We start from the raw sequence: 23705 nt of genomic DNA, 5'->3' as shown, positions 1-23705 counted from the left end.
AACCTAGTGACTTCCTTTTCAAATGTGCCCCCCCAAGGTAATTTGTTTTGCTATTTCTTCTGTACATGACATGTTTCAGACCTGAGTTTTCTAATGATCTGTAAGGATGGTATTCCAGGTACTGGTAAATTATCTAGTAGTTTCTTTCTCCCTGTTCTGTGAGCTAACTTGGGCTTAGCTTTATCAAGACCATCAAGCTCCTCAGCCTCCCTCTCACTTACACCTGTTATAAGATTATTCTTGTTTTTGTAATGAATGCCTGAACAGAAACGCAGGACAGGAGGCTGTCAAAGGAAGACTGTATTTGTAAATGCACACACACACACACACACACACACACACACACACACAAGCTTTTCTAGAAATGATTTCTTCTCATAGGATTGTGGATGGATCATTCTTCACAAACCTAAGTGTACAAGATCAGATAAATGAAACTACTCGATGTGGCTACACCAGCAGGTGCAGTAAGCCTGGCTCTGGTGTGGCTACAGGTGTGCAATTGGTCATGGACCTTAATGATCTGGTGACTTCCAGGAAGGTTTATGAAATGTTGCTAGCCTGACTGTCCAAGCTTGTGGTTTTAGAGCACAAAATGTGAATGCAGACTGGACTTACAACCAATGTCTTTCAGGAGTTATCCTGGCTTCAGTCCACCAGTGACACTCCTCTGTTCCACCATCACTGCTGCTGGAGGGTCTGCTTATTCCCAAAAGATTTCTCAAAACTGCATCAAAACTCTGAAGGGTTTGTCATGTGCAATTCTGTCACTCAGCCAAATCCACCCATCTGACCTCTCACACTTGGGTGAGTTCTGTTCTTCTTGGAACTCTTGAGGACTGCGTATTGCACTTTGCTCGCCATGGGCAGAAGGGCTCTTAGCAGCCTCCTCTGAAGCACATAAGGGCCATTTCCATTCAACATTTGAGCGAGCCAGGAATCTTGGGAATCCTCCCTGAAGCCAACAATTGTGTCAAGATGACAGACAATATCACCTGGTTTCATGGGATTCAGGTTATGCCTGGATCATTTACTATGGAGTCTTTGTCTTTTGCTCAGAATTTTTTAGTGAAAGATGATGATGTATTCTTAGTGACCTATCCCAGATCAGGTAAGAAATGGGTGTGTATCTTCTTTGGATTCTTTTTTTTTAATTTATTTATTAGTTCTACTTAGGGAACAAGCTTGTTTCAAGTCCCTTCTCCCTCTCCCTCCCCTCACCCCCATCCCTCCTCCCCCACCCTCAGCCCCCACCCCATCCACCCACCACTCCCCAGGCAGGGCCCTCAACGGGGGCTCTGCAAAGTCCACCAAATCTTCCTGTGCTGTCCTGGGCCCTTCCCCATGTGTCCAGGGCCAGAGTGTAACCCTTCACGTGGGATGGGCTCTCAGAGTCCCTTCTTGCACCAGGGAAAAATATTAATCCACCACCAGAGGCTCCCTGGAGTGCAGAGGCCTCCTTATTGACATCCATGTTCAGGGGTCTGGGTCAGTCTTGTACTGGCCTCCATGACAGCATCTGGGGGTCCATGTGGTCTCCCTTGTTCAGGCCAACTGTTCCTGTGGGTTTCTCCAACCTGGTACAGACCCCTTCGCTCTTCATTCCTCCCTCTCTTCAACTAAATTCCCGATTTCGGCTCAGTGTATATCTGTGGATGTCTGTCTCTGCTTCCATCAGCCACTGGATGAGGGCTCTAGGATGGCATAAAGAGAAGTCATCAATCTCATTTTAGGGGAAGGGCTTTAGGTTATCCTCTCCACCATTGCCTGGATTGTCAGGTTGTGTCATCCTTGTAGGTCTCTGGAGATCTCCCTGGTTCCAGATCTCTTCTCGGACCTACAGTGGCTCCCTCTGTTATGGTATCTCTCTCTCATCCTGCTCTCTTTCCTCTATTCTTCCCCCAACTCAATATTTCTGCCCCTCCATTTCCTCCCCTCTACTCCTCTTCTCTTGCTCTTATTATAGCAGCTCCTTCCCCCCCCTACCCTCATGCCCCCAATTAGTTCAGGAGTTCATGCCACTTCCATTCCTGGGGACCATTTATCCCTTAGAGTCCTTCATGTTTCCTAGTTTCTTTGGTGAAGAGCATTATAGGCTGGTAATCCTTTGCTCTATGTCTAAAATTCATATATCAGTGAGTACATATCATGTTTGTCTTTTTGTGACTGGGTTACCTCACTCAGGATGGTTTCCTCTAGTTCCATCCATTTGCCTGCGAATTTCAAATTTCCATTGCTTTTTTCTGCTGAGTAATACTCCATTGTATAAATGTACCACATTTTCTCAATCCAGTCTTCAGTTGAGGGGCATCTAGGTTTCTTCCAGGTTCTGGCTATTACAAACAATGCTGCTATGAACATGGTTGAACATATGTCCTTGTTGTAAGTACATGCCCTATTTGGGTATATACCCAAGAGAGGAATGGCTGGATCTTGAGGTAGACTGATTCCCATTTTTCTGAGCAACCGCCATACTGATTTCCAGAGTGGTCTTACAAGTTCGCACTCCCACCAGCAATGGAGGAGTGTTCCTTTTTCTCCACATCCTCTCCAGCATAGATTGTCATTGGTGTTTTTGATTTTAGCCATTCTGACAGGCGTGAGGTGGTATCTCAGAGTTGTTTTGAGTTGCATTTCTCTGATGGCCAATGATTTTGAGCACTTTCTTAAGTGTCTTTCAGCCATTTCAGATTCCTCTGTTGAGAATTCTCTATTTAGTTCTGCACCCCACTTTTTAATTTCATTGTTTGGTGTTTTGGTGGCTAGCTTCTTGAGTTCCTTATATATTTTGGAAATCAGTCCTCTGTCAGATGTGGGATCGTGAAGATCTTTTCCCATTCTGTGGGTGTCGTTTTGTCCTACTGACTGTTTCCTTTGCCTTGCAGAAGCTTCTCAGTTTCAGGAGGTCCCATTTATTAATTGCAGACCTCAGTGTCTGTGCTACTGGCGTAATGTTCAGGAAGCGGTCTCCTGTGCCAATTTGTTCAAGGGTAATTCCCACTTTCTCTTCTAGAAGATTCAGTGTGGCTGGATTTATGCTGAGATCTTTGATCCATTTGCCCTTAAGTTTTGTGCATGGTGACAGGTATGGATCTATCTGCAATTTTCTGCATGTCCGAATCCAATTGTACCAGCACCATTTGTTGAAGATGCTATTTTTTCCACTGTATAGATTTAGCACCTTTGTCAAAAATAAGGTATTCATGTGTGCGTGGGTCAATATCAGGGTTTTCAATTCGATTCTATTGGTCTATCTGTCTATTTTTGTGCCAATACCAAGCTGTTTTCAGAACTGTGGCTCTATAGTAGAGCTTGAAGTCGGGGATGGTGATGCCTCCAGAAGATCCTTTATTGTAAAGAGTTGTTTTGGCTATCCTGGGCTTTTTATTTTTCCATATAAAATTGAGTATTGTTCTTTCAATGTCTGTGAAAAACTGTGTTGGGATTTTGATGGGGATTGCATTGAATCTGTAGATTGCTTTTGGCAGGATTGCCATTTTTACTATGTTAATTCTACCTATCCAAGAGCATGGGAGATCTTTCCATTTTCTGGTATCTTCTTTAATTTCTTTCTTTAAAGTCTCAAAGTTCTTATTGTACAGGTCTTTCACTTTTTTGGTTAGTGTTACCCCAATATATTTTATGTTGCTTGTGGATATTGTGAAAGGTGATGATTCCCTGATTTCTTTCTCATTGGATTTATCATCTGTATATAGTAGGGCTACTGATTTTTTTGAGTTAATTTTGTAGCCTGCTACCTTGCTAAAGGAGTTTATCAGTCGTAGGAGTTCCCTGGTAGAGTTTTTCGGGCCTCTAATGTAGACTATCGTGTCGTCTGCAAATAGTGAAAGTTTTACTTCTTCCTTTCCAATTTGTATCCCTTTGATCCCCTTTTCTTGTCTTATTGCTCTAGCTAGAACTTCAAGTACAATATTGAAGAGATATGGAGAGAATGGACATCCTTGTCTTGTTCCTGATTTTAGAGGAAAAGCTTTGAGTTTCTCTCCATTTAGTTTGATGGTGGCTCTTGGTTTGGTATATATCGAGTTTATCATGTTTAGATATGTTCCTCTTATTCCTGTTCTCTCCAAGATCTTTATCATGAAGGGATGTTGGATTTTGTCAAAGGCCTTTTCAGCATCTAGTGAGATGATCATGTGGTTTTTCTTTTTCAGTTTGTTTATATGGTGGATTACATTGATGGATTTTCGTATGTTGAACCATCCTTGCATCCCTGGGATGAAGCCTACTTGATCATGGTGGATGATTTTTCTGATATGTTCTTGGATTCGATTGGCCAATATTTTATTGAGGATTTTAGCATCGATGTTCATGAGGGCTATCGGTCTGTAGTTCTCTTTCTTAGTCATATCTTTGTGTGGCTTGGGTATCAAAGTGATTGTATCCTCATAGAAAGAGTTTGGCAATATTCCATCTGCTTCTATTGTGCGGAACAGTTTGAGGAGTACTGGAATTAGCTCTTGTTTGAATTTCTGGTAGAATTCTGCAGTGAAGCCATCTGGCCCTGGGCTTTTTTTGGTTGGGAGGCTTTTGATGATTGTTTCTATTTCATTAGGGGTTATAGGTCGATTTAAACTGTTTATCTGATCTTGATTTAATTTTGGTAAGTCATATTTATCCAGAAAGCTGTCCATTTCCTTTAGATTTTCCAATTTTGTGGAGTACAGGTTTTCAAAGTATGACCTAAAGATTCTCTGGATTTCCTCAGTGTCCGTTGTTATATCCCCCTTTTCATTTCTGATTTTGTTAATTAGCATGCTCTCTCTCTGCCTTTTGGTTAGTTTGGCTAGAGGTTTGTCTATCTTGTTGATCTTCTCAAAGAACCAACTCTGTTTCATTGATTCTTTGTACTGTTTTCCTAGTTTCTACTTTGTTGATTTCGGCTCTCAGGTTGATTATTTCCTGGCGTCTACTCCTCCTTGGTGAGTTTGCTTCCTCTTGCTCTAAAGCTTTCAGTTGTTCTGTCAATTCTCTAATGTGACTTTCCTCCAGTTTCTTCATGTGGGCACTTAGTGCTATGAACTTCCCTCTTAGCACTGCTTTCAGAGTGTCCCATAAGTTCGGGTATGTTGTGTCTGCATTCTCATTAAATTCTAGGAAGTCTTTAATTTCTTTTTTTATTTCTTCCTCAACCCAGGAATGGTGCAATTGGGTGTTATTCATTTTCCACGCGAATGTAGGTTTTCTGCAATTCATATTTCTGTTGAATTCTAGCTTTAATGCATGGTGGTCTGATAAGATACAGGGGGTTATTTCAATTCTTTTGTAACTGTGGAGGTTTGCTTTGCTGCCAACTATGTGGTCAATTTTTGAGAAGGTTCCATGTGGCGCTGAGAAGAAGGTATATTCTAGGCTAGTTCCTGGGTCAGTCGGTGGGTAGGGGGGTGGGGTGGTCGGGGTGGATGATGTTTTGGGCGGGAGTTGGGAAAGAGCAGAGACTCACTCACCTAGTTCTTGGGTCGGTCGGCGGAATGGAAGAGTGGGGTGCTAGCAGATTCGGGGCTCCTTCTTTGGGTTCTTGCTTATAGTTCCCAAGTGTTAGTACATGTTCATGATGGTAAGTGAAATAGTGGCAGACCAGCAGGAATGTCCCTGTAGTAGTAACTTGGAGCTGACATCTGATTCAAAAATGCAAGGAGAGAGACAGACAGAGAGAAAGAGAGAGAGAGAGAGAGAGAGAGAGAGAGAGAGAGAGAGAGAGAGAGAGAGAGAGAGAGAGAGAGAGAGAGAGAGAGAGACCTTGGGTAAGCTTTTGAAATCTCAAGGCCATCTCCAGTGACATAGTTCCTCCAAAAAGACCCACATCTCCTCCAACAAGACCATGCTTCCTAATTCTTTCCAAATTGCTCCACTAGGTGGAGATCAAGCATGCTAACACATGAGCCTATGGGAAGCATTTGTATCCAAAGCACTAATGTCTATATGTTTTTCCAATGTCAGTTGCACCATTTTGTATTTCCACTTAAAACATTTATGAAATTCTCAAAAACATTCAGCATCCCAAAGCCTGTTCTTTGGGGCCTCTTAAGAGGCACAAATATGGGTGATTTGTTAAAACACGGGTCTACATAAGTTATATGTTTGAAATTATGAAAGAATAAAAAAGAAGAAAACATATAGCTTAAAACAAATATTCATTATTTGTGGTCTGTTCAAGGTTAGGGAGGGGCTGAAAAAAATCACCCAGACTAATACCAATACCAGCATGGGACTGATCCAGACCCCAGGAACATGGGTTTCTGTGAGGAAACCTCAGAAATTTACGGGACCTCCTGTAGTAGTTCAGTACTTATCCCTAGCATAGGTGTGGACTTTGGGAGCCCATTCCACATAGAGGAACACTCCCTGAGCCAAGACACACGGGGGTGGGCCTAGGCCCTACCCTAAAGGAAATGAAAGACTCTGATGACACCCTATGGAAGGCCTCACCATCCAAGGGGAGCAGAAAGGATATGTGATAGCTAGGGTTTTAGTTGGGGGGAGTAGGGAAAGATAGAAGGGAGAAGGGAACTAGGACTGTCATGTAAAACAATCCTGTTTCTAATTCAAATAAAAAAAAAGTTGAAAAAAATCCCAAGCCTTCAATTCTGCTGTAGGGAATATGGAGACCAGATTACATCCTTAGGCTACTTAGGGGGCACAGGACATTTTTTTGCTAACAGAAAATCTATATGGCTTCAGAGGTTATATATTAGGAGTTGTATGCTATGGATCTCAAAGATAGACCCTACCAGCTATCTATGTACCTATGTACCTATCTATCTATCTATCTATCTATCTATCTATCTATCTATCTATCATCTATCTATCTAAACATTGATGAATCTGTACATCTATCATCAACCAACCTACATACCTATGTCTCTGTCTATCACATCTATAACACTTTTGGAGGCACAGATTTCTACATCAAGTAAATGAGTAACTGAAAAGACCCTAGCACATCAGTATTCCGCCATTAATAATTAGTTCAGCCCATCCTGTATTATGGCTGTGTCTGCCGGGGAAAGGTACTTCCTGAAGATTTGCTCTTCTCAGTTTCTAAATCCAGGGCTGTTCTCAAGAACCAAACAGCTTCTCCTTTCCAAGATCTGGGGATGGGAAATGGTGAAAGTCAGGAAGAGCTGAGGTTGACTCAGTGCTTGCTAATTGTCAGACAATGAGATGGGCAGGAGTTGAGCACTGCTTGACTTCCAGTTGGCTCTGCCATTTCCAGGTGTGTGAACTTGTGCACAATCCCTCATCCCTGTGTCAAATTGAGAGTTCTGAAGATCATGATATTCAGTCAAGCTGTTGATACTATAGAGGTTAAAATGAATCAATTTGGTTTATGCTATCACAGGGTAAAACCAGAATGTTGGTCCAGAGGGATGACAGACCTCTTTTCATGTAGTCATCTAAGATACAAGACTTCCCATCTCTTTTTATTCTTCTAATATTGTCACAAAACCCTGATAAGTCTAAGGTACTCCATGAAAACCTGTATCAGATGGGCTGACAGAGAGCAATCAGACTGCTTGTGCAGTCATAACCAATAAACCCAGCATATCCCTTGAATTTTCAGTATGCTCTTCAGATTTGATTAGACAGATGCATAGACCTGGGGAGATTATGTATGTAGAAGGAACTTTGAACTATCAATATGAATTCATAATTAGACAGCTATGAGATGCTGTGGCATGCCACTCACTGCAAGGTAACTATAGATTCCTGTTTCAAAATGTAGAAAAAAGTCATGTTCACAAGAGGCAACATAAAGATGGGATATCCATTTGAGGAGGTAGATATGTTTAAAATGATATAAAAGGTGCAACGTCTGCCTCACATTCTGTCACATATGTATATTTCTTTCATATGTCTGTTAAATTTAATGTGAATGGACAAAATAAGAACTAAGAACTGCAGGCTGGAGAGATGGCTACACCAGTAAGAGAACTTTCTGCGCTTGCAGAGACTCAGTATCTACATATGGTCACTCACAACCATCAGTGACTACTATGTAAGTCCTAGGCTTTGGGAGTCAATGGAGGAACTCAAACAGAGTAGGATCCTGGGGGTAGGAACTGAAGCAGAGGCCATCCAGGGGTTCTGCTCACTGGCTTTCTCCTCCTGTCTTACTCTGCCTGCTTTCCTGTCCTATTGATTCTAGGACCAGTCACCCAGCATGGAACTGCTCACAGGACCTTGGTCCCTCCGACATCATTTATTAATGAAGATTATTCTCTACAGGCTCCTACAGGCCAGTTTGATGGTGGGATTTTCTCAATTGAGGTTCCCTTTTCCCAGATCACTCTAGTCTGTGTCAAGTTGACAAAAACAAACAAATAAACGAATATATAACTAATCAGCAATGGGGAGTTAAAGTTGGAGGACACAGTAGAACAAAGGCAAAGCTGTGTAGAGCGTGGTGATACTGTGGGTGAATGGTTTTAAGCAGAGATGAGAATGTGAGGATTAGGGTTATGGGGATGCTGAGGGTATAGGTGGAGAGGAAGGATGGGCCAGGGTTAAAAGTATAATGAAGTCATGTGGAAGTCTGCTGCCTTGTATCCAAACAGGAACACAGAAAGATAAACCTGAGAATAAAAGCAAATAAAAATGTCTTCCTCATTCAACATAAGAAGCATCTTTTTGCCAGGCGGTGGTGGCTCATGCTTTTAGTCCCAGCACTCAAGAGGCTGTAATTTCCAGACCGGTCTGGTCTCAAGAGCAGTCTGGTCTACAAGAGCTATTTCCAGGACAGCCTCCAAAGCCACAGAGAAACCCTGCTCTCGTAAAACCCAGAAAAGAAGCATCTTTTTACTATGATAATGTAAGACAAAATTTGATTGTTCCCATTTTCTCACAACCAGGAACACACTGGATGTGTGAGATACTCAGTCTGATTGTCTCCAAAGGGGACCCTACTTGGGTCCAAACTGTCAATATTCATCAGAGGATTCCATGGGTGGAATATTCCAACTCTCAGAAAGTATTGATGGACCAGGACAGACCACATCTCATGGTTACACACCTTCCCATACAACTCTTCCCCAAGTCTTACTTCACATCCAAGGCTAAGGTGAGTCTCTGTGGTGAAATATAAGAGGACCTTCTTTCATTTCATAAACTGGCACAAACTAGGGCATGTCCGAATCCATGGTCTGTGTGCCCATTTTCCTAAGACTCACACCCATGGAAACATAATTGAAACAACAGTGCTTCACTAACTTATTAATGAGTCATTTTGTGAACGATTGCTTGTTAGCTCAGAAGTCAGCTTTCAATTCTGGTTTTTCTTTTCCATGTGTGCATATGTGGTGTGCATGTGTGTGGGCAAAGGAGTTTGAGAGTATACACCTAGTTGTGGATGGGTGAATGTGGCAGCCCAAGGTTTATGTCTGAAATCATTCTCAATTACTTTTACCTTAATCTTTTAAAATCTGCGTTCTCTTTCCCTCCCTCTCTCCCTCTCTCTCTCTCTTCCTCTGTGTTTGTGTTTGTGTGTGTGTGTGTGTGTGTGTGTGTGTGTGTGTGTGTGTGTGTGTGGTGCCATGACTCACTTTCCACTGTGGGTCCCAGAGATTTAGCTTAGTTCATCAGGCTTGGTGGAAACCTCACCAGTTCCTACCTCATTTTTGAGGCAGGATCTCTCAATCAAACACACTTCACTGGCATGACTTTTCTAGGTAACTACCATACTCAAGAGAGCTCCTGTCTCCACCTTCTAAGTGTGGAATTACAGGCAGGCTTATCACCCGCCTACCATGTATGTGGTATATTAGTCAGGGTTCTATAGAATTAGACTTTATGGCATGATCAACCCCTGTCCAACTTTATTGGAAATACTTCCAGGCTGCAGTCCTGCTAATCTAACAATGACTATCTGTGAATGGTAAGTCCAAGAATCTAGTAGCTATTCAGTCCCGTAAGGTTAGTAGTCTTTTTGTTTTGTTTTGCTTTGTTTTGTTTTGTTTGGGGTTTTTTGAGACAGGGTTTCTCTGTAGCTTTGGAGGCTGCCCTGGAACTAGCTCTTGTAGTTCCAGGCTGTCCTCGAACTCACAGAGATCTGCCTGCCTCAGAGTGCTGGGATTAAAGGCGTGCACCACTAATCCCCAGCCAGGCTGGGCATGTTAGCTAGTCTCCTGTGTATGCTGAAATCCTGATGACTTAGGCTCCAATACCAATGCAGGAATAGGTGAGCTGGCAAGGCAAAAAAGTTGTAAGCATTCCTTCTTCCATTGTCCTCGTATAGACTTCTAGCACAAGCTGTGGCCCAGATGAAAAGAGGGTCTGCTGGTGCCACGTCAGAGGAGCAGCAGGTGGAAATTCACTTCAGGGGACTGTTCCACCAGGAAACAAAACCCTGATGTGTCAGAGCCAGACAACCTCTCAAACAGTGCCTGAGATGGTTTGCGAGGATTAGGAAAGAGTCAAAAGATAGAAGATAGAAGGGGAGGGCTCTCAGTGCATATTGCAGCAGCCCTGAATTTATATCTCAAAGCTCTTTTATAACCAAAGCAAGAAGAGGGTGCAAAAGACTTCCTCACGATGGTTCAAGGAACAAACAAGCATAATCCCCTCCTTAATTCTTAAACTTTTAGTAACCATGCCTCTATCTAAACATCCTGCTATTTGGGCAAGATGAAATGGAGTCACTCTGGGCTTCCACACTTCTGGGTGATTCTTGTAGAAGCAAGTCCCCAAGAGCCTTGGCCCTTGAAGGGTGCTTTCTATGCTGGGACTTCATAGGTTTGCCACTGCCATTTTTCTCTGTTATCTGGCATGGTTTGAATGTGCCTGTGGAGATCCCCACAGCCCTTAATGCAGCATGATCATTTCATGGAAATATCCCTTTCTACTGGGCATTTTTACTTGTGGATTATTATGTAGATGATTTAGTCTTAAGCTTTACTGTTTAACTGAAGCAATGATTTTATATAATAATAGTGTTAGTTTAAATAAAATTTTTATGGTTGAGGGTTTTTTATTTGAATTAGAATCAAGATTGTTTTACATGTCCCTCTCTTTCTCTACCTCTCCTACCACCACCACCCCAACTAAAACCCTACCTATCACATACCCTTTCTGCTCCCCAGGGAGGTGAGGCCCTCCATAGGGTGTCATCAGAGTCTATCGTATCCTTTGGGATAGGGCCTAGGCCCACCCCCGTGTGTCTTGGCTCAGGGAGTATTCCTCATTGTGGAATGGGCTCCCAGAGTCCACACCTGTGCTAGGGATAAGTACTGAACTACTACAGGAGGTCACATAGATTTCTGAGGTCTCCTCACTGAAACCCATGTTCCTGGGGTCTGGATCAGTCCCATGCTGGTTTCCCAGCTATCAGTCTGGGGACCAAGAGCTCCCCATTGTTCAGGTCAGCTGTTTCTGTGAGTTTCCCCAGCCTGGTCTGGACCCCTTTGCTCATCACTCGTCCTTCTCTGCATCTGGATTCCAGTTCAGTTCAGTGTTTAGTTGTGGGTGTCTGCTTCTACTTCCACCAGCTGCTGGATGAGGGCTATAGGATGGCATATAAGTCAGTCATCAATCTCATTATCAGGGGAGGCATTTAAGGTAGCCTCTCCTGTGTTGCTTAGATTGATATTTGATGTCATCTTTGTAGATCTCCAGACATTTCCCTAGTGCCTGATTTCTCTGTAAACCAGAATATCTCCCTCTATTATGATATCTCCATTCTTGTTTTCTTCAATTCTATTATGGCATTTCTTATCCTGCTCTCCTCTATTCTTCCCCCAACTCAACCTTCCTGCTCCCTCATGTCCTCCTCACCTCTCCTCTAACCCCCTTCTCATTCTCCTAGCTCCCTCCCCCCTTGCTCCCAATTTGCTCAGGGGATCTTGTCCCTTTCCCCTTCTCCAGGGGACCATGCATGTCTCTCTTAGTGTCCTCCTTGTTTACTCACTTCTCTGGCAGTGTGAATTGTAGACTGATAATCCTTTACTCTATGTCTAAAATCCACATATGAGTGAGTACATACCGTGTTTGTCTTTTTGAGATTGGGTTTCATCGCTCAGAACGGTTTCTTCTAGTTCCATCCATTTTCCTGCAAATTTCAAGTTTCTATTGTTTTTTTTCAGAGACACAGCTGACCTGAACAAGAGGGAGCTCATTGTCCCCAGACTGACAGCTGGGAAACCAACATAGTAACAAACCAGGCCCCCTGAATGTGGGTGTCAGTCAGGAGGCCTTGGTAGTCTATGGGGCTTGTGGTTGTGGAACAGTATTTATCCCTATGGTATGAGTGGACTTAGGGAACCTGTTTCCCATAGAGTGATATTTTCTCTGTCTGGAAACACAGGGGACCACGTTCCTGTCCCTAATGATGTGACAGGCTTTGCCAATTCCCCATGGAATGCCTCACCCTTCCTGGAGAGCAGAAAGCAGATGAGGTGAAGGTTTTGTTGGGGGTAGGGAGGGTTGGAGGGAGAGAGAACTTGGACTGGCATTAAAGTAATACGTTTCTAATTGAAATAAAAATATCTGGATAAAAAGATTTGGATCAAAGTTGTACGTCATACCATCTTAAAATCTGAAACAAAGGCATTTTGTCTTCCTCCCTGAACATACAGATCACTGGTGTGCCCTCCATTTCTGGATTGTAGTTCATTTCAGATATAGTCAAGTTGACAACCAAGAATAGCCATCACAAGTGAGGACCCAAACTCCAATCTTCATTTATTTTTGCAGGGATCATTTTAAGCCCCTAGTTCTCAACCTTCCTAATGCTGAGGCCCTTTCATCCAATTCCTGTTGTTGTGATGACCTCAAGCCTTGATATTGTTTTCATTGCCATGCCATAACTATAATTCACCTACTGTTGTGGATAATAAAATAAATACCTGTGTTCTCTTCTGGTCTTATCGGACCCCAGGTTGAGAACCGCTGCTTCAACCACGGAAATATTTCTGTAGCCCCCTCAAATTTTCTTTCAACACTGAACCATGCATGCCTGGGGCAGCTAATTAAACTTCCACAGATGGAAGTTTAACTTAACATCCTTTATCTCAGAGTAAAGGAAATGGTAGAAGGGAAGGCAACCCTTCATTGAGACACTCATGGATGTAGGGAAAAGATGCAAGTCATCCCTTAACCTCCACATGTGTGTTGTGGCTTTTTGTAAAGACTTTAGCAGTTTGCTTTAGGTGTGCAGAAATGATGACAGACAGACATTTCTAATAAACTATTTCCTCTCTTTAGATTATTTATCTCATCAGGAATCCAAGAGATGTCGTCGTCTCTAATTATTATTTTAAAAATCATGTGCCGTTTTTGAAGAATGAAAAGCCTTTTGATGACTATCTTCATGGATTTATCCGTGGTGACAGTAAGTCGAAACTGGACCACCATTTTATGTCTTGAAATCAAGGCAAGACCACAGATCTGTGCTGCGTGTTTAAAACCTAAATGTGTGGGTCACAACTGTTTAAACTTTAGTCAGTGTGCGGCTAGGAAGATGGTCTATCTGTTAAGAGTATTACTACTCTCGCAGATGACGAAGGTTTGTTTCCCAGCATCCAGGGTGTTCTCAACTGCTTGTAACTCCAGACCTAGGGATCTAGCGCCCTCTTCTGGCATCTCCGGACACTGCTATCATGTATGCACAAACACACAGTTATACATATACATGTAATTTAAAATAACAAAAATATATCATTTAAATTTTTGCTCAGTGTGTTGGGGCTGGAGATATGTTTGAGTAGTTAAGTACATTGGCTGTTTTTCAAGAGGACCCGGGTGCAATTTCCAGCACCCACATGGCAGCTCACAACTGTCTGTACCTCCAATTCCAATGGATCTGATGCCCTCATACAGATATATCTGTAGGCAAAAAGCCAATCAATGCTCATGAAATAAGATAAATAAATTAGGAAGTTTTTTTACACTGCATGATATGAAGAATTTTATGGATATCCAGATATAATCTGCCTTGCATTTAATGCATTTTTCACTTAGAAAATCAATTCTTGTATGATATACCATATAGGTATGAATGAGCATCTATCCTTTATTTTCATATTTTTCTTTTCTTATTAATTTTATTTAAACTATAAACAATATTATTTTATATTCGAATTCCAGTTTCCTTTCCCTCTCAACCTTCCATTGCCCCACAACCCCCCTCATCAAATCACCCATCCACTCCTCACGTAGGATGAGGCCTCCCATGGGGAGATCATTAAAGTCTGTGTCGTTATTTGAGGTAATTCCTAGGTTCTCGATCTGGTATGACCGAGTATCTCTCCATGGGAAATGGGGAGACTTGGCATTAGGGAAATCCCCAGGAAGCCATAAAGATGGCCTCAACTAAGAATCTAAGCAATAGCGGAGAGGCTGCCTTAAATGCCCACCTCCCCTATAATGAGATTGATGACTCCCTTAAACGCCATCACAAGCCTTCCTCCAGTAGCTGATGGAAGCAGAAGCAGAGATTCACAGATACCTGATCTTCCTGGAATCTAGTTGTAGAGGGGGAGGAGCGATGAACAAAGTGGTCAAGTCCATGCTGGGAAAACCCACAGAAACAACTGGCCTGAGCAATTGGGAGCTCAAGGACCCAGTGTAACAGCTGGGAAACCAGCATAAGACCAAATCAGGCCTCAGGGATGTGGGTGTCATTTGGGAAGCCTGGTCAGTCTATGGCGCCTCTGGCAGTGGAAACAGTATTCATCACGAATGCAAGATTGGGCTCTAGGAATCTATTTGTATCTTTTTCTTTTTCTTTAAATTCTTTAATTACTACTCATATTTACATATCCATCCCCCCATTCCCTCGCCCTCCCAGCCTCCCATGCTCCCCACCAATGCCCCCAACCCATCCCCCAACTCCTCCCCAGGGATAGTGTGGCCCTCCACCAGGGAACGTCAAAGTCCATCATGTCATTTGGGGGAGGGCCTAGGCCCTCCTTGCTGTATCTGGGCTGCAATAGTATCCCTCCATAGGGAATGGGCTCCCAAATCCATTTGTGCTCTACGGTTAAAGATGGCTCCACTGTTAGAGGTCCCATAGACTGTCTTGGCCTCCTAGCTGGCACCACATTCAGACGGCTTGGTTTGGTCCCATGCTGTTTCCCCAGCTTTATGACTAGGGTCTCCATGCTCTCACTAGGTCAGGTCAACTGTTTCCTCATGTTTCTACAACACCGTCTTGACTTCTTTGCTCATCCCTCCTCCCTCTCCACAATTGGATTCCAGGGATAATGGTTCAGTGCCTAGCTGTGGGTGCCTGTTTCTGCTTCTAACAACTACTAAATGAAGGCTCTAGGAATGGTAACCAAGGTAGACAACCAATCTCATTATAGGGAAAGGGCATCAATGGCATTTTCTCCACCACTGCTTGGATTCTTAGTTGGGGTCATCCCTGTGGATCCCCTAACATTTACTCTGTGCCAGACCTCTCTCCTTACCTGTACTGTCTCCCTCTATCAAGGCATCTCCTTTCTTGCTCTCCTCTATTCCTCCCCTGTCTCAGTCCTCTTGTTCTCCTGCCCCCCCTACTTCCCTTCCCACCTCCTTTTTCTCCACCCATGTCCCATGCTTCAACTTTGTTCAGGGGTTCTTGTCCGCTTATTCAAGGGATTATGCAACCTTCTCTTGGGGTCCTAGCTCCTTTGGCAATGTGGATTGTAGGCTGCTAATCCTGTGCTCTATGTCTAAAATTCATATATGAGTGAGTACATACAATGTTTATCTTTTTGTGACTGGGTTACCTCACTCAGGATGGTTTCTTCTAGTTCCATCCATTTGCCTGCCAATTTCAAGATTCCATTGTTTTTTCTGCTGAGTAGTACTCCATTGTGTAAATGTACCACAATTTCTCTATCCAGGAAGCATGCAGAGGGCATAGGGCAGAGTGCAGAGGGGGGAACTATTTTTATCTTTTTCAATTAATTGTTTTCAGAATATGTGTGTGTGTGTGTGTGTGTGTGTGTGTGTGTGTGTGTGTGTGTGTGTGTGATTTCCCATATGGCACAGTACATATGTGGATGTCTGAGGACAACCAGTGTTAGTTAGTCTCTCCTTTAACTATGTAGGTTTCAGGAGTCAAAATTATATTGAAGAGTAGGGCCAGTCCTTTTTGTAGGGGCCAGTTTGCTAAGACTTCTATTCTGTATTACCCCACTATCCTATGTTGACTCATGTGTGGCTTCAACCAGACCCTCAGGAAGTGCATCCATTCTGATAGCCAATCAGGGAACAACCTGGCTACAAGCAGGAAGTGGTCTTGCTATTTGGAGTCAGGCAGATCCCTAAAATGGCAGGCAGACCACTGACACCTCAACTAAATTTCCTGATGAGATTTCCCTGGTCAATCATAAGACGATTTGTGTATTAATAAGAGTCTGTACCCAACCATTTCAAAGTATACTTACACACAGCTGTAGTTAGCCATAAAAGGGATGGCTTTACCCTACCCTGGATTCAAAGACATTTTGTTGGGACCATGCTGGATTTTCTTGATATAAGGCTGCTTTCTGCAATTGTATATCAGGTGTCTTCTGGTCATTCGGAGTTGTCCAAGGACCCTCCAACATCATCGGGTTTTGGGTCAAGTGCCTTTACACACTGAGCCATTTCATCAGCTCTTGGCAGTTTTAATATGATGACTTATTATTTAATGAATATATGATTGCAACATAAACCAGTTCTTGCAGCTATTTCAATTTTATCTTGCTGTTTTTAAACAGTTGACAGTTAGAAATGCAAAGATGCAGGGCTGAAATGTGGGTCAGTGGTTAAGCACACTCTACGTTTTTTTTCAGAGGACCAATGTTCAGTTCCCAGAACACATAAAATATCTTACGACCATCTATATTTCCAGTTCCAACAGCTCCTATACCCTCTTCTTGTCTCCAAAAACACTGCACCTACATAGTACATATACACACATACCATCAAATATTCATACACATGAAATACGTTCAAAATCTATCAAAACTGTAAGTATTAAGCCTGTAGAGGCTTTTTGCCTCTAAAGAAACCAAATATGAGCTATCTTCATCCATGTTATAATTATATTATAGACCCCTAGATGTAGAAACTTAACATCCCTTACCTTCATACAGCAAATAATAACTTATAATCATTAATAAGAATTAATATTCACAAGGTACCGATTGCAGTAGTCATTTCCCTTTCCTCTCCTATCTCCATAGTGCATTATGGATCTTGGTTTGATCACACCCTTGGATGGTTGACAAGAAGAAACACAGAGAACTTCCTACTAATGTCCTATGAGGAGCTACAGAGGGTAATTCTCTTTTACTTGGAGATTGAGGGGAAATATTCATATAAGGAATTAATCATCAACTTTGTTCAACAAACAAACCTAGCAAGGAGAGGGTGTCAGACAGTAATAATTGGGCTGCTTTGTTCTTGTTCTCTGACCTTAAAGACCTCCACATTTAACAATGTGCCTTTCTAAAACATTAGATTGTCCTCTTGGGTTTTTTCCCACAAAGTTATTTAACAAAAACGCCTAATCTTATTCTGATATTTTCAAAGCATTGCTTCAGCTTTGATGTACTCTAAGACCTGTGAAAACAACTCCCACCATTAAGGTTAAATAATTTAAACTAACTGGGCTATGGGACTCAATTGTTAATCCTTAACTTGAACACCAATCCGTGCAGCTTGTTAGGTGAAATTCGAATATGCTACCTGTGAAACATAATCTTGTATTCATTTTTATTCACCAAAACTCTGTGTGAAATATCATTATTGCCATCCAATTAGACATTAGAGTTTAGGGGAGTTGTGATCTTCTTGATAATCCACATGTAAAAATGCCCAGTATAATGAACAGTGAATTACAGGCCGGTGATCCCCTCCATCTTCTCATACCATGCCGGATCCTAGAGAAAGAGGGCTGCAGCAAACATGTAAAGGCACAGCAGAAGCAAAAAGACATTCCAGGGTCATCAGTCCATGGACGAGCTTAATGAGATTGGCCCATTAGAAGATTTGCTTCAGGTGGGATGACACCTGGGACTTCAGTTACAACTCAATGATCCTCTGGCCTAGACACTGGCAATGGGTAGATAATAAGATTAAGCCATGTCTTGTTAAAGATATGTGCTTTGTCTAAATGTTCCTTCAGGTGGCTTTTCTTCGGGATTCTAGCCTGGCACATGTTCTTGTTTCAAGCTCAATGTTGTTAGTATATGGAAGTTTTCACAGTAGTTCCTACCCTGACAACCTGCCCACATCAACAAATTGGATGCAGTCACCTCCATACCTTCAAAATGGGGCCTAGGGACAATCAAATGAACTACTGGACTTAAAGGTTAGGAACAGGACCTTTCATAGGGACTTCCAGAGGATGTTTCAGGCTTGAGTCCTAATTAAGAACTCAGGACAGGCTAAGAGACCCCTCACCATTGTAAGCCGCAAATAGTAGTGGTTGTTCATATAACACTCTTTTTATTTGCTAATGTACTCTAGTGACCAATGAGATTCTGATTTGTTTCTGTCATATAGTGTTTTTAGAAAGTTCACTTGGATTCATGAGATTTGCTCTTTTCCAGTAAAATTTGTCAATGACAAGTTTGCAATGAAAGATAAAGTTGATCACAACAGGGAGGAGCAGAAAAATTTTACACACGTTCTTATATGAAATCTAGATCACCTGTGTGTTGGCCACACCGCCGCTTGTTGAAGATGGACTGTGCAGATGAGGGGAAGGATTGAAACATTGCCCAGCAAAGAATAGTGGGTGATAATGTGAATATGAGCTCAGTCCAATGATATACATTTGTTAAAAGTGACATGATAAAATCATACATTCTGTACACTTAATTTATGTTTTGAAAAGGAAAAGCCATGAGCTTGAATTTGGATCACCAGTCAGAACATTAGCTGCTCTTCTAGAGGACCTCAGTTTGTTCCAAAACCCATGTCACTTAGCTGACAACTGCCTGTAACAATAGCTTCAGGGAAATCTGATACCCCCTTTTGGCCTCCTTGTACACCGATGCCTATACACACACACACACACACACACACACACACACACACACACACACACACACTAAAATTTTTCTCCAAACTGTGGTTGGCAGTTATCCTTGAGGAAGGAATGGGTTTTCTTTTCATGAATCCTTATCCTTTCACCATGTAAGACAGAGTACGAAAATGGATGAAGTTCAGGTTGGAGCAATGGTAAAATCGTTAGGTGTACATTCTGTCTTTACAGATGAAATGATTCTATCCCCAGTATCCACTTGATGGTTCCTAGCCACCACTAATTGCAATCCAATGGTATCCACTTTACTTTTCTGAACTCAGTGGGTATTGCATGCTCATGCCTCATATATGTATTGATATTATACATTATATATTATAAATTTATCAACAACTTATATTTTATATCATACAATATAATGTATTATTATATAGGATATTCATAGTAAAATTAATAAACACTATAAATACTATTTATTTGTAAATATACTACATGTCTATTCATTAGTATAATTATATATAGAATATATAATGTAGGATGTTCAACATACAATATTATGTCACACAACAAGGAAGTATTCACCTTGATGAGAGCTCAGGGGCTCTGTCTGCACCTGTGCTTGTTTTTACTCTCCTCATCACTCCTTTTCCACCCACAGGACCTCAGAGGCAACATGGAAAAAGTGTGTCAATTTTTGGGCAAACATCTGAGTCCAGAACAACTTGATTCTGCTGTCCAATACTCGTCCTTTTCAGTCATGAAGGATAATAGAATGTCCAACAGTGCAAAGATAAAGAATTCTGAAGATAAGACTGACTCCAGTATACCATTGCTGAGAAAGGGTGAGAGAGTTAGAGCATCAAGGTTGTGCTGTAGTAACGGGAAGGTTTTCAATGTTTGCATAAAGCATGAGGCATGAAAATGGATGAGCCTGGAAGTTAGCATCATGTTCTTTCAGAAAGAGTCTGCCCACAAATCCATTATTGAAATCTTTAGAACTATGGTACAGCAAGAGAGGAATGAGAGGTACCTGTGGCCCCTGGCTCTGCCTGGGCAATGGATAAGTCCTGTGTATACACTTAAACCATTCAGTCTCAGTGACAGTGTCCAAGTCTGTAAGAAACCAGAGATACAGTCACAGTAGCAAGACTTTCCAATTCAGAGGGTTTTGTGGGATTACAACAGATGACACATGCAAGCATCCATGTGAGTATATGATATATGGAATGGTTTTCATCCATATTAGAATATGTTGACACACACAGGGATTTTGAGAGATTCCAGTGACTCTATGACAAGTGAAAAAAGTCAACAATATAAATCTATATACAAAATATTTATGTAACATTCATAAAATAAAAAATAATTTTAGATGCCGAAAATATGTTGCTGATGTTTTGGAATCCAGAGTGGTGGGACTTGATGGTTCTTATTGACAAAAGATGTAATAATATTAGGAGGTGTTTGTGGCAGTGGAATGTCTATGTATTTCAGTGGAAATGGCTTATAAAAATTCTCACATGGAGAAAAGTGATATACAACACATCCGTTTTTCTAGGGGTGACTTTTTCTGATCATAGCATTGTGTAAAACTTCCTTTAATTTTTTAATACACCTTTGTTGGAAAGATAGTTTAAAGACACAACTCTTGGTGCAAAAAAAATTTTTTTTGGTTTTTTGAGACAGGGTTTCTCTGTGGCTTTGGAGGCTGTCCTGGAACTAGCTCTTGTAGACCAGACTGGTCTCGAACTCACAGAGTTCCACCTGCCTCTGCCTCCCGAGTGCTGGGATTAAAGGCATTCACCACTAACGTCCGGCTCTTGGTGCAAATTCTATAAACAGCTACTCTCTCCTGTGGTTGCCATTTTTCCCATTTGTGGGTGTTGGATGGAAGTTCAGTTTCAGAACTTAGTTTGGTCAAAGGTCCAAGACTAGGATTTTCCATGTAACCTGTTTGGTGCTCACAGCCACCAAACTGAAATCATCTCAAGTCCTGTCCCTTTTATTCTAATGTAGTGTTGAGAGTTGACAGTTGGTGTAGAGTAGAAAGTTGTAGGACGACTCGTTTTGTTCTTGATTAATACCAACTGGATTGATGAGGTGAGAGTGTGACAGGCTTGGCTGCATATGGGAATTTTGCTCATTTCCTGGTGCTTTTCCTTCTGTATTTGACAGGCATTAGTGGGGACTGGAAGAATCACTTCACTGTGGCTCAAAGCGAAGTCTTTGTCAAAATCTATCGGGAGAAGATGTCAAGCTTGGATCCTGGTCTCTTCCCCTGGTCAAAAGACTGTTGATTCCTCTCCATTCCAGATAGGGCTTCTCAGTGTAGCCGTAGCAGTCCTGGAGCTCACTCTGTACACAGGCTAGCATTGAACTCAGAGATAGGCCTGCCTCTGCCTTCCCAGTGCTGGGACTAAATGTGCTCACCATTACTGCAAAGTTGTCTGGTAGGAAAACTCTAAACTTTGTAAGAACGCTTAGTGTTAGCTATGCACACTTTATAAATCTATCATCTGGATGCAAATTAGTCATCTGGAATCAGGAAATTTCAATTGAGAAATTGCCCCCATCTGAATGGCCTGTAGGAGGTCCTTCCCCACTCAAGGTGGTACCTTCCCTGGGGAAGCAGCTCCTGGATGTATGAAAGAAGAAATCTGAGCAAGCCATAGGGAGAAGGCCATAGGGATCAATCCAGTAAGTGTCATCCCTCCTTTGTCTCCATTCCAGTCCCTGCCTCAGATTCCTGACGAATGACCTTAAGGTGAATTAATCTTTCCCCTCCCTCATATCAATGTATTGAAGATCAGAATAGTATTCTTTTGTTTTGCCCTGCATTAAAAATCTCAGAAGAAAGCATTTAAAAAAAAAAACTTAGTAGAATTTGCGGTAGACATATCTGTACCTAGTTTCCAAATCTGAATTGTATGTAAGGTATTCATATTAAAAATCAATATATTGCTCCTTTTAAACCATTGCAGTGAAGAATTTAATGATATTGAAGGGGGTAGGCAGAGAAAAATGTATGGTTGCCTGAGCTTTACCTCTACAGTTAGAAACTCACAAATCGTCAACACTTTATCAGAACTGAAAACAGGTGGGGCTATAGCATCGGGTCAGCAGTAGAGAGAGAGCATCATGGCTCTTGCAGCAGATGGGAGTCAGCCTGCACCCACACCTGGCCCTCACAGCTGCCTTTACCTCCAGCTCCAAGGAATCTAGTGCCCTCTGGTGGCCTCCACAGGCAACATTACTCATGTGCACACACGCAAACAATTTAAAAATAAAGAGTAGAGATTCCATCAGCTTAAAGAAGTTATCTGCACTGCATTACTTGCATCAGTTACGTTGAAGATGAATTATTAGGATTAGGGGAAAAGTCAGTTATTTCTTTTACAAAATTCAGCTGACCAAGGAAGTATTTTAGTTCCAGTTCTTTAAAAAAAAATACTCTAAGGACTGGAGAAATAGCTGAGAGATTACGAGTACTCATTGCTCTTGCTGGGGTCTCAGGTCCAATTATAAACACCAAATAATAGCTCATAATCACACATAACTTCAGCTCCAGGGGATCTGATGCCCTTTGACCTCCAAGGGATTCTGTGTACAAATGAAGCACAAACACACACCTGGTACACACATGTCCATGAAGTAATTGTTTTATTAAAGGAAAAGATAATCTAATTATTCATTGGTTCTTCACTTCCCTGATGCTGTAACTATTGAATACAGTTCATGGATTTTTTTGGAGGGGGGTTTGAGACAGGGTTTCTCTGTGGCTTTGGAGTCTGTCATGGAACTCGCTCTAGTAGACCACTCGGGTCTCAAACTCACAGAGATCCACCTGCATCTGCATCCTGAGTGCTGGGACTAAAGGTGTGCACAACCACCACCTGGCTCAGTTCATGTTTTGGTGACCCCCCAAGAATAAAATTATTTCATTGCTACTTCATAAGTGTGATTTTCCTACTAGTATGAATTGTAATGTAAATATTCGATAAGCAGGATACATGATATGTGATCCCTTTTGGTGTTGTGAGCCACAAGTGGAGAACTATTCCTTTAGATTATTAAAATTCAAAACATTGTATATAAGGACTGACTTCCTTACTGTGATTACAGCAATTGGATTAGTAATTAACAGTTAATGTGGAAAATCTTAAGTTTTAGGTGTTTATTATTATTTGTGTGTGCGTGCGTGTGTGTGTGTGTGTGTGTGTGTGTGTGTGTGTGTGTGTGGTTGGGTGGGTGGGTGTGTGTGCATTGTGTATATGGGGACAGATATAGTGTAAGAAACAAGTGGATGTCAGAGGACTACTTGCAGGAGTCATTTCTCTTTCAATTTTGGGTCCCAGGGATTGACTTCAGGTCCTCAAACTCATCACCCAGTGCCTTCACCTACTGGACCATCTTGTTGTCCCTCAGAGTTCATAAAAGATTGGTATGAAGAATGAACCAGACACCTTTGGCATCAACATTAGTGATTTTAAAATCATGTAGATCAGTTATGAATTTCAATGGAAATGCAGATAGTCTTATAGGCGGAATGGGGGCAATACCAATATTGAAGGTCAAGGCTGGAGATTAATCCTTTGCATAAGTTTGAATATAACCAGAGGTGTTGTGGACATCATGGCAAACAGAAATTTCTGTGGTTACAATTACCTGTAACTTTACCACCACAAACAAGAGTTTGAAATTAAATGAGTGCTTGAAATTTGCT

The 23705-nt window shown here is 41.9% G+C and overlaps 1 protein-coding gene across 1 annotated transcript; it reads left to right on the top strand.

Moving 5' to 3' along the window:
• The first annotated feature begins 1035 nt into the window (after nucleotides 1-1035).
• LOC103160275 (bile salt sulfotransferase-like) lies at nucleotides 1036-21279 on the top strand. Its single transcript, XM_035449178.1, has 4 exons — nucleotides 1036-1111; nucleotides 8874-9082; nucleotides 13219-13345; nucleotides 21158-21279. The coding sequence occupies exons 1-4, from the start codon at nucleotides 1036-1038 to the stop codon at nucleotides 21277-21279; spliced, it is 534 nt and encodes a 177-aa protein (XP_035305069.1).
• Nucleotides 21280-23705: the final 2426 nt, after the last annotated feature.

This window comes from Cricetulus griseus, chromosome 9 (assembly GCF_003668045.3).
Source record: "Cricetulus griseus strain 17A/GY chromosome 9, alternate assembly CriGri-PICRH-1.0, whole genome shotgun sequence".
Classification (NCBI taxonomy): domain Eukaryota; kingdom Metazoa; phylum Chordata; class Mammalia; order Rodentia; family Cricetidae; genus Cricetulus; species Cricetulus griseus.
The sequence above is the reverse complement of the archived record's forward strand: the minus strand, read 5'-3'. Positions and strand labels throughout refer to the sequence as shown.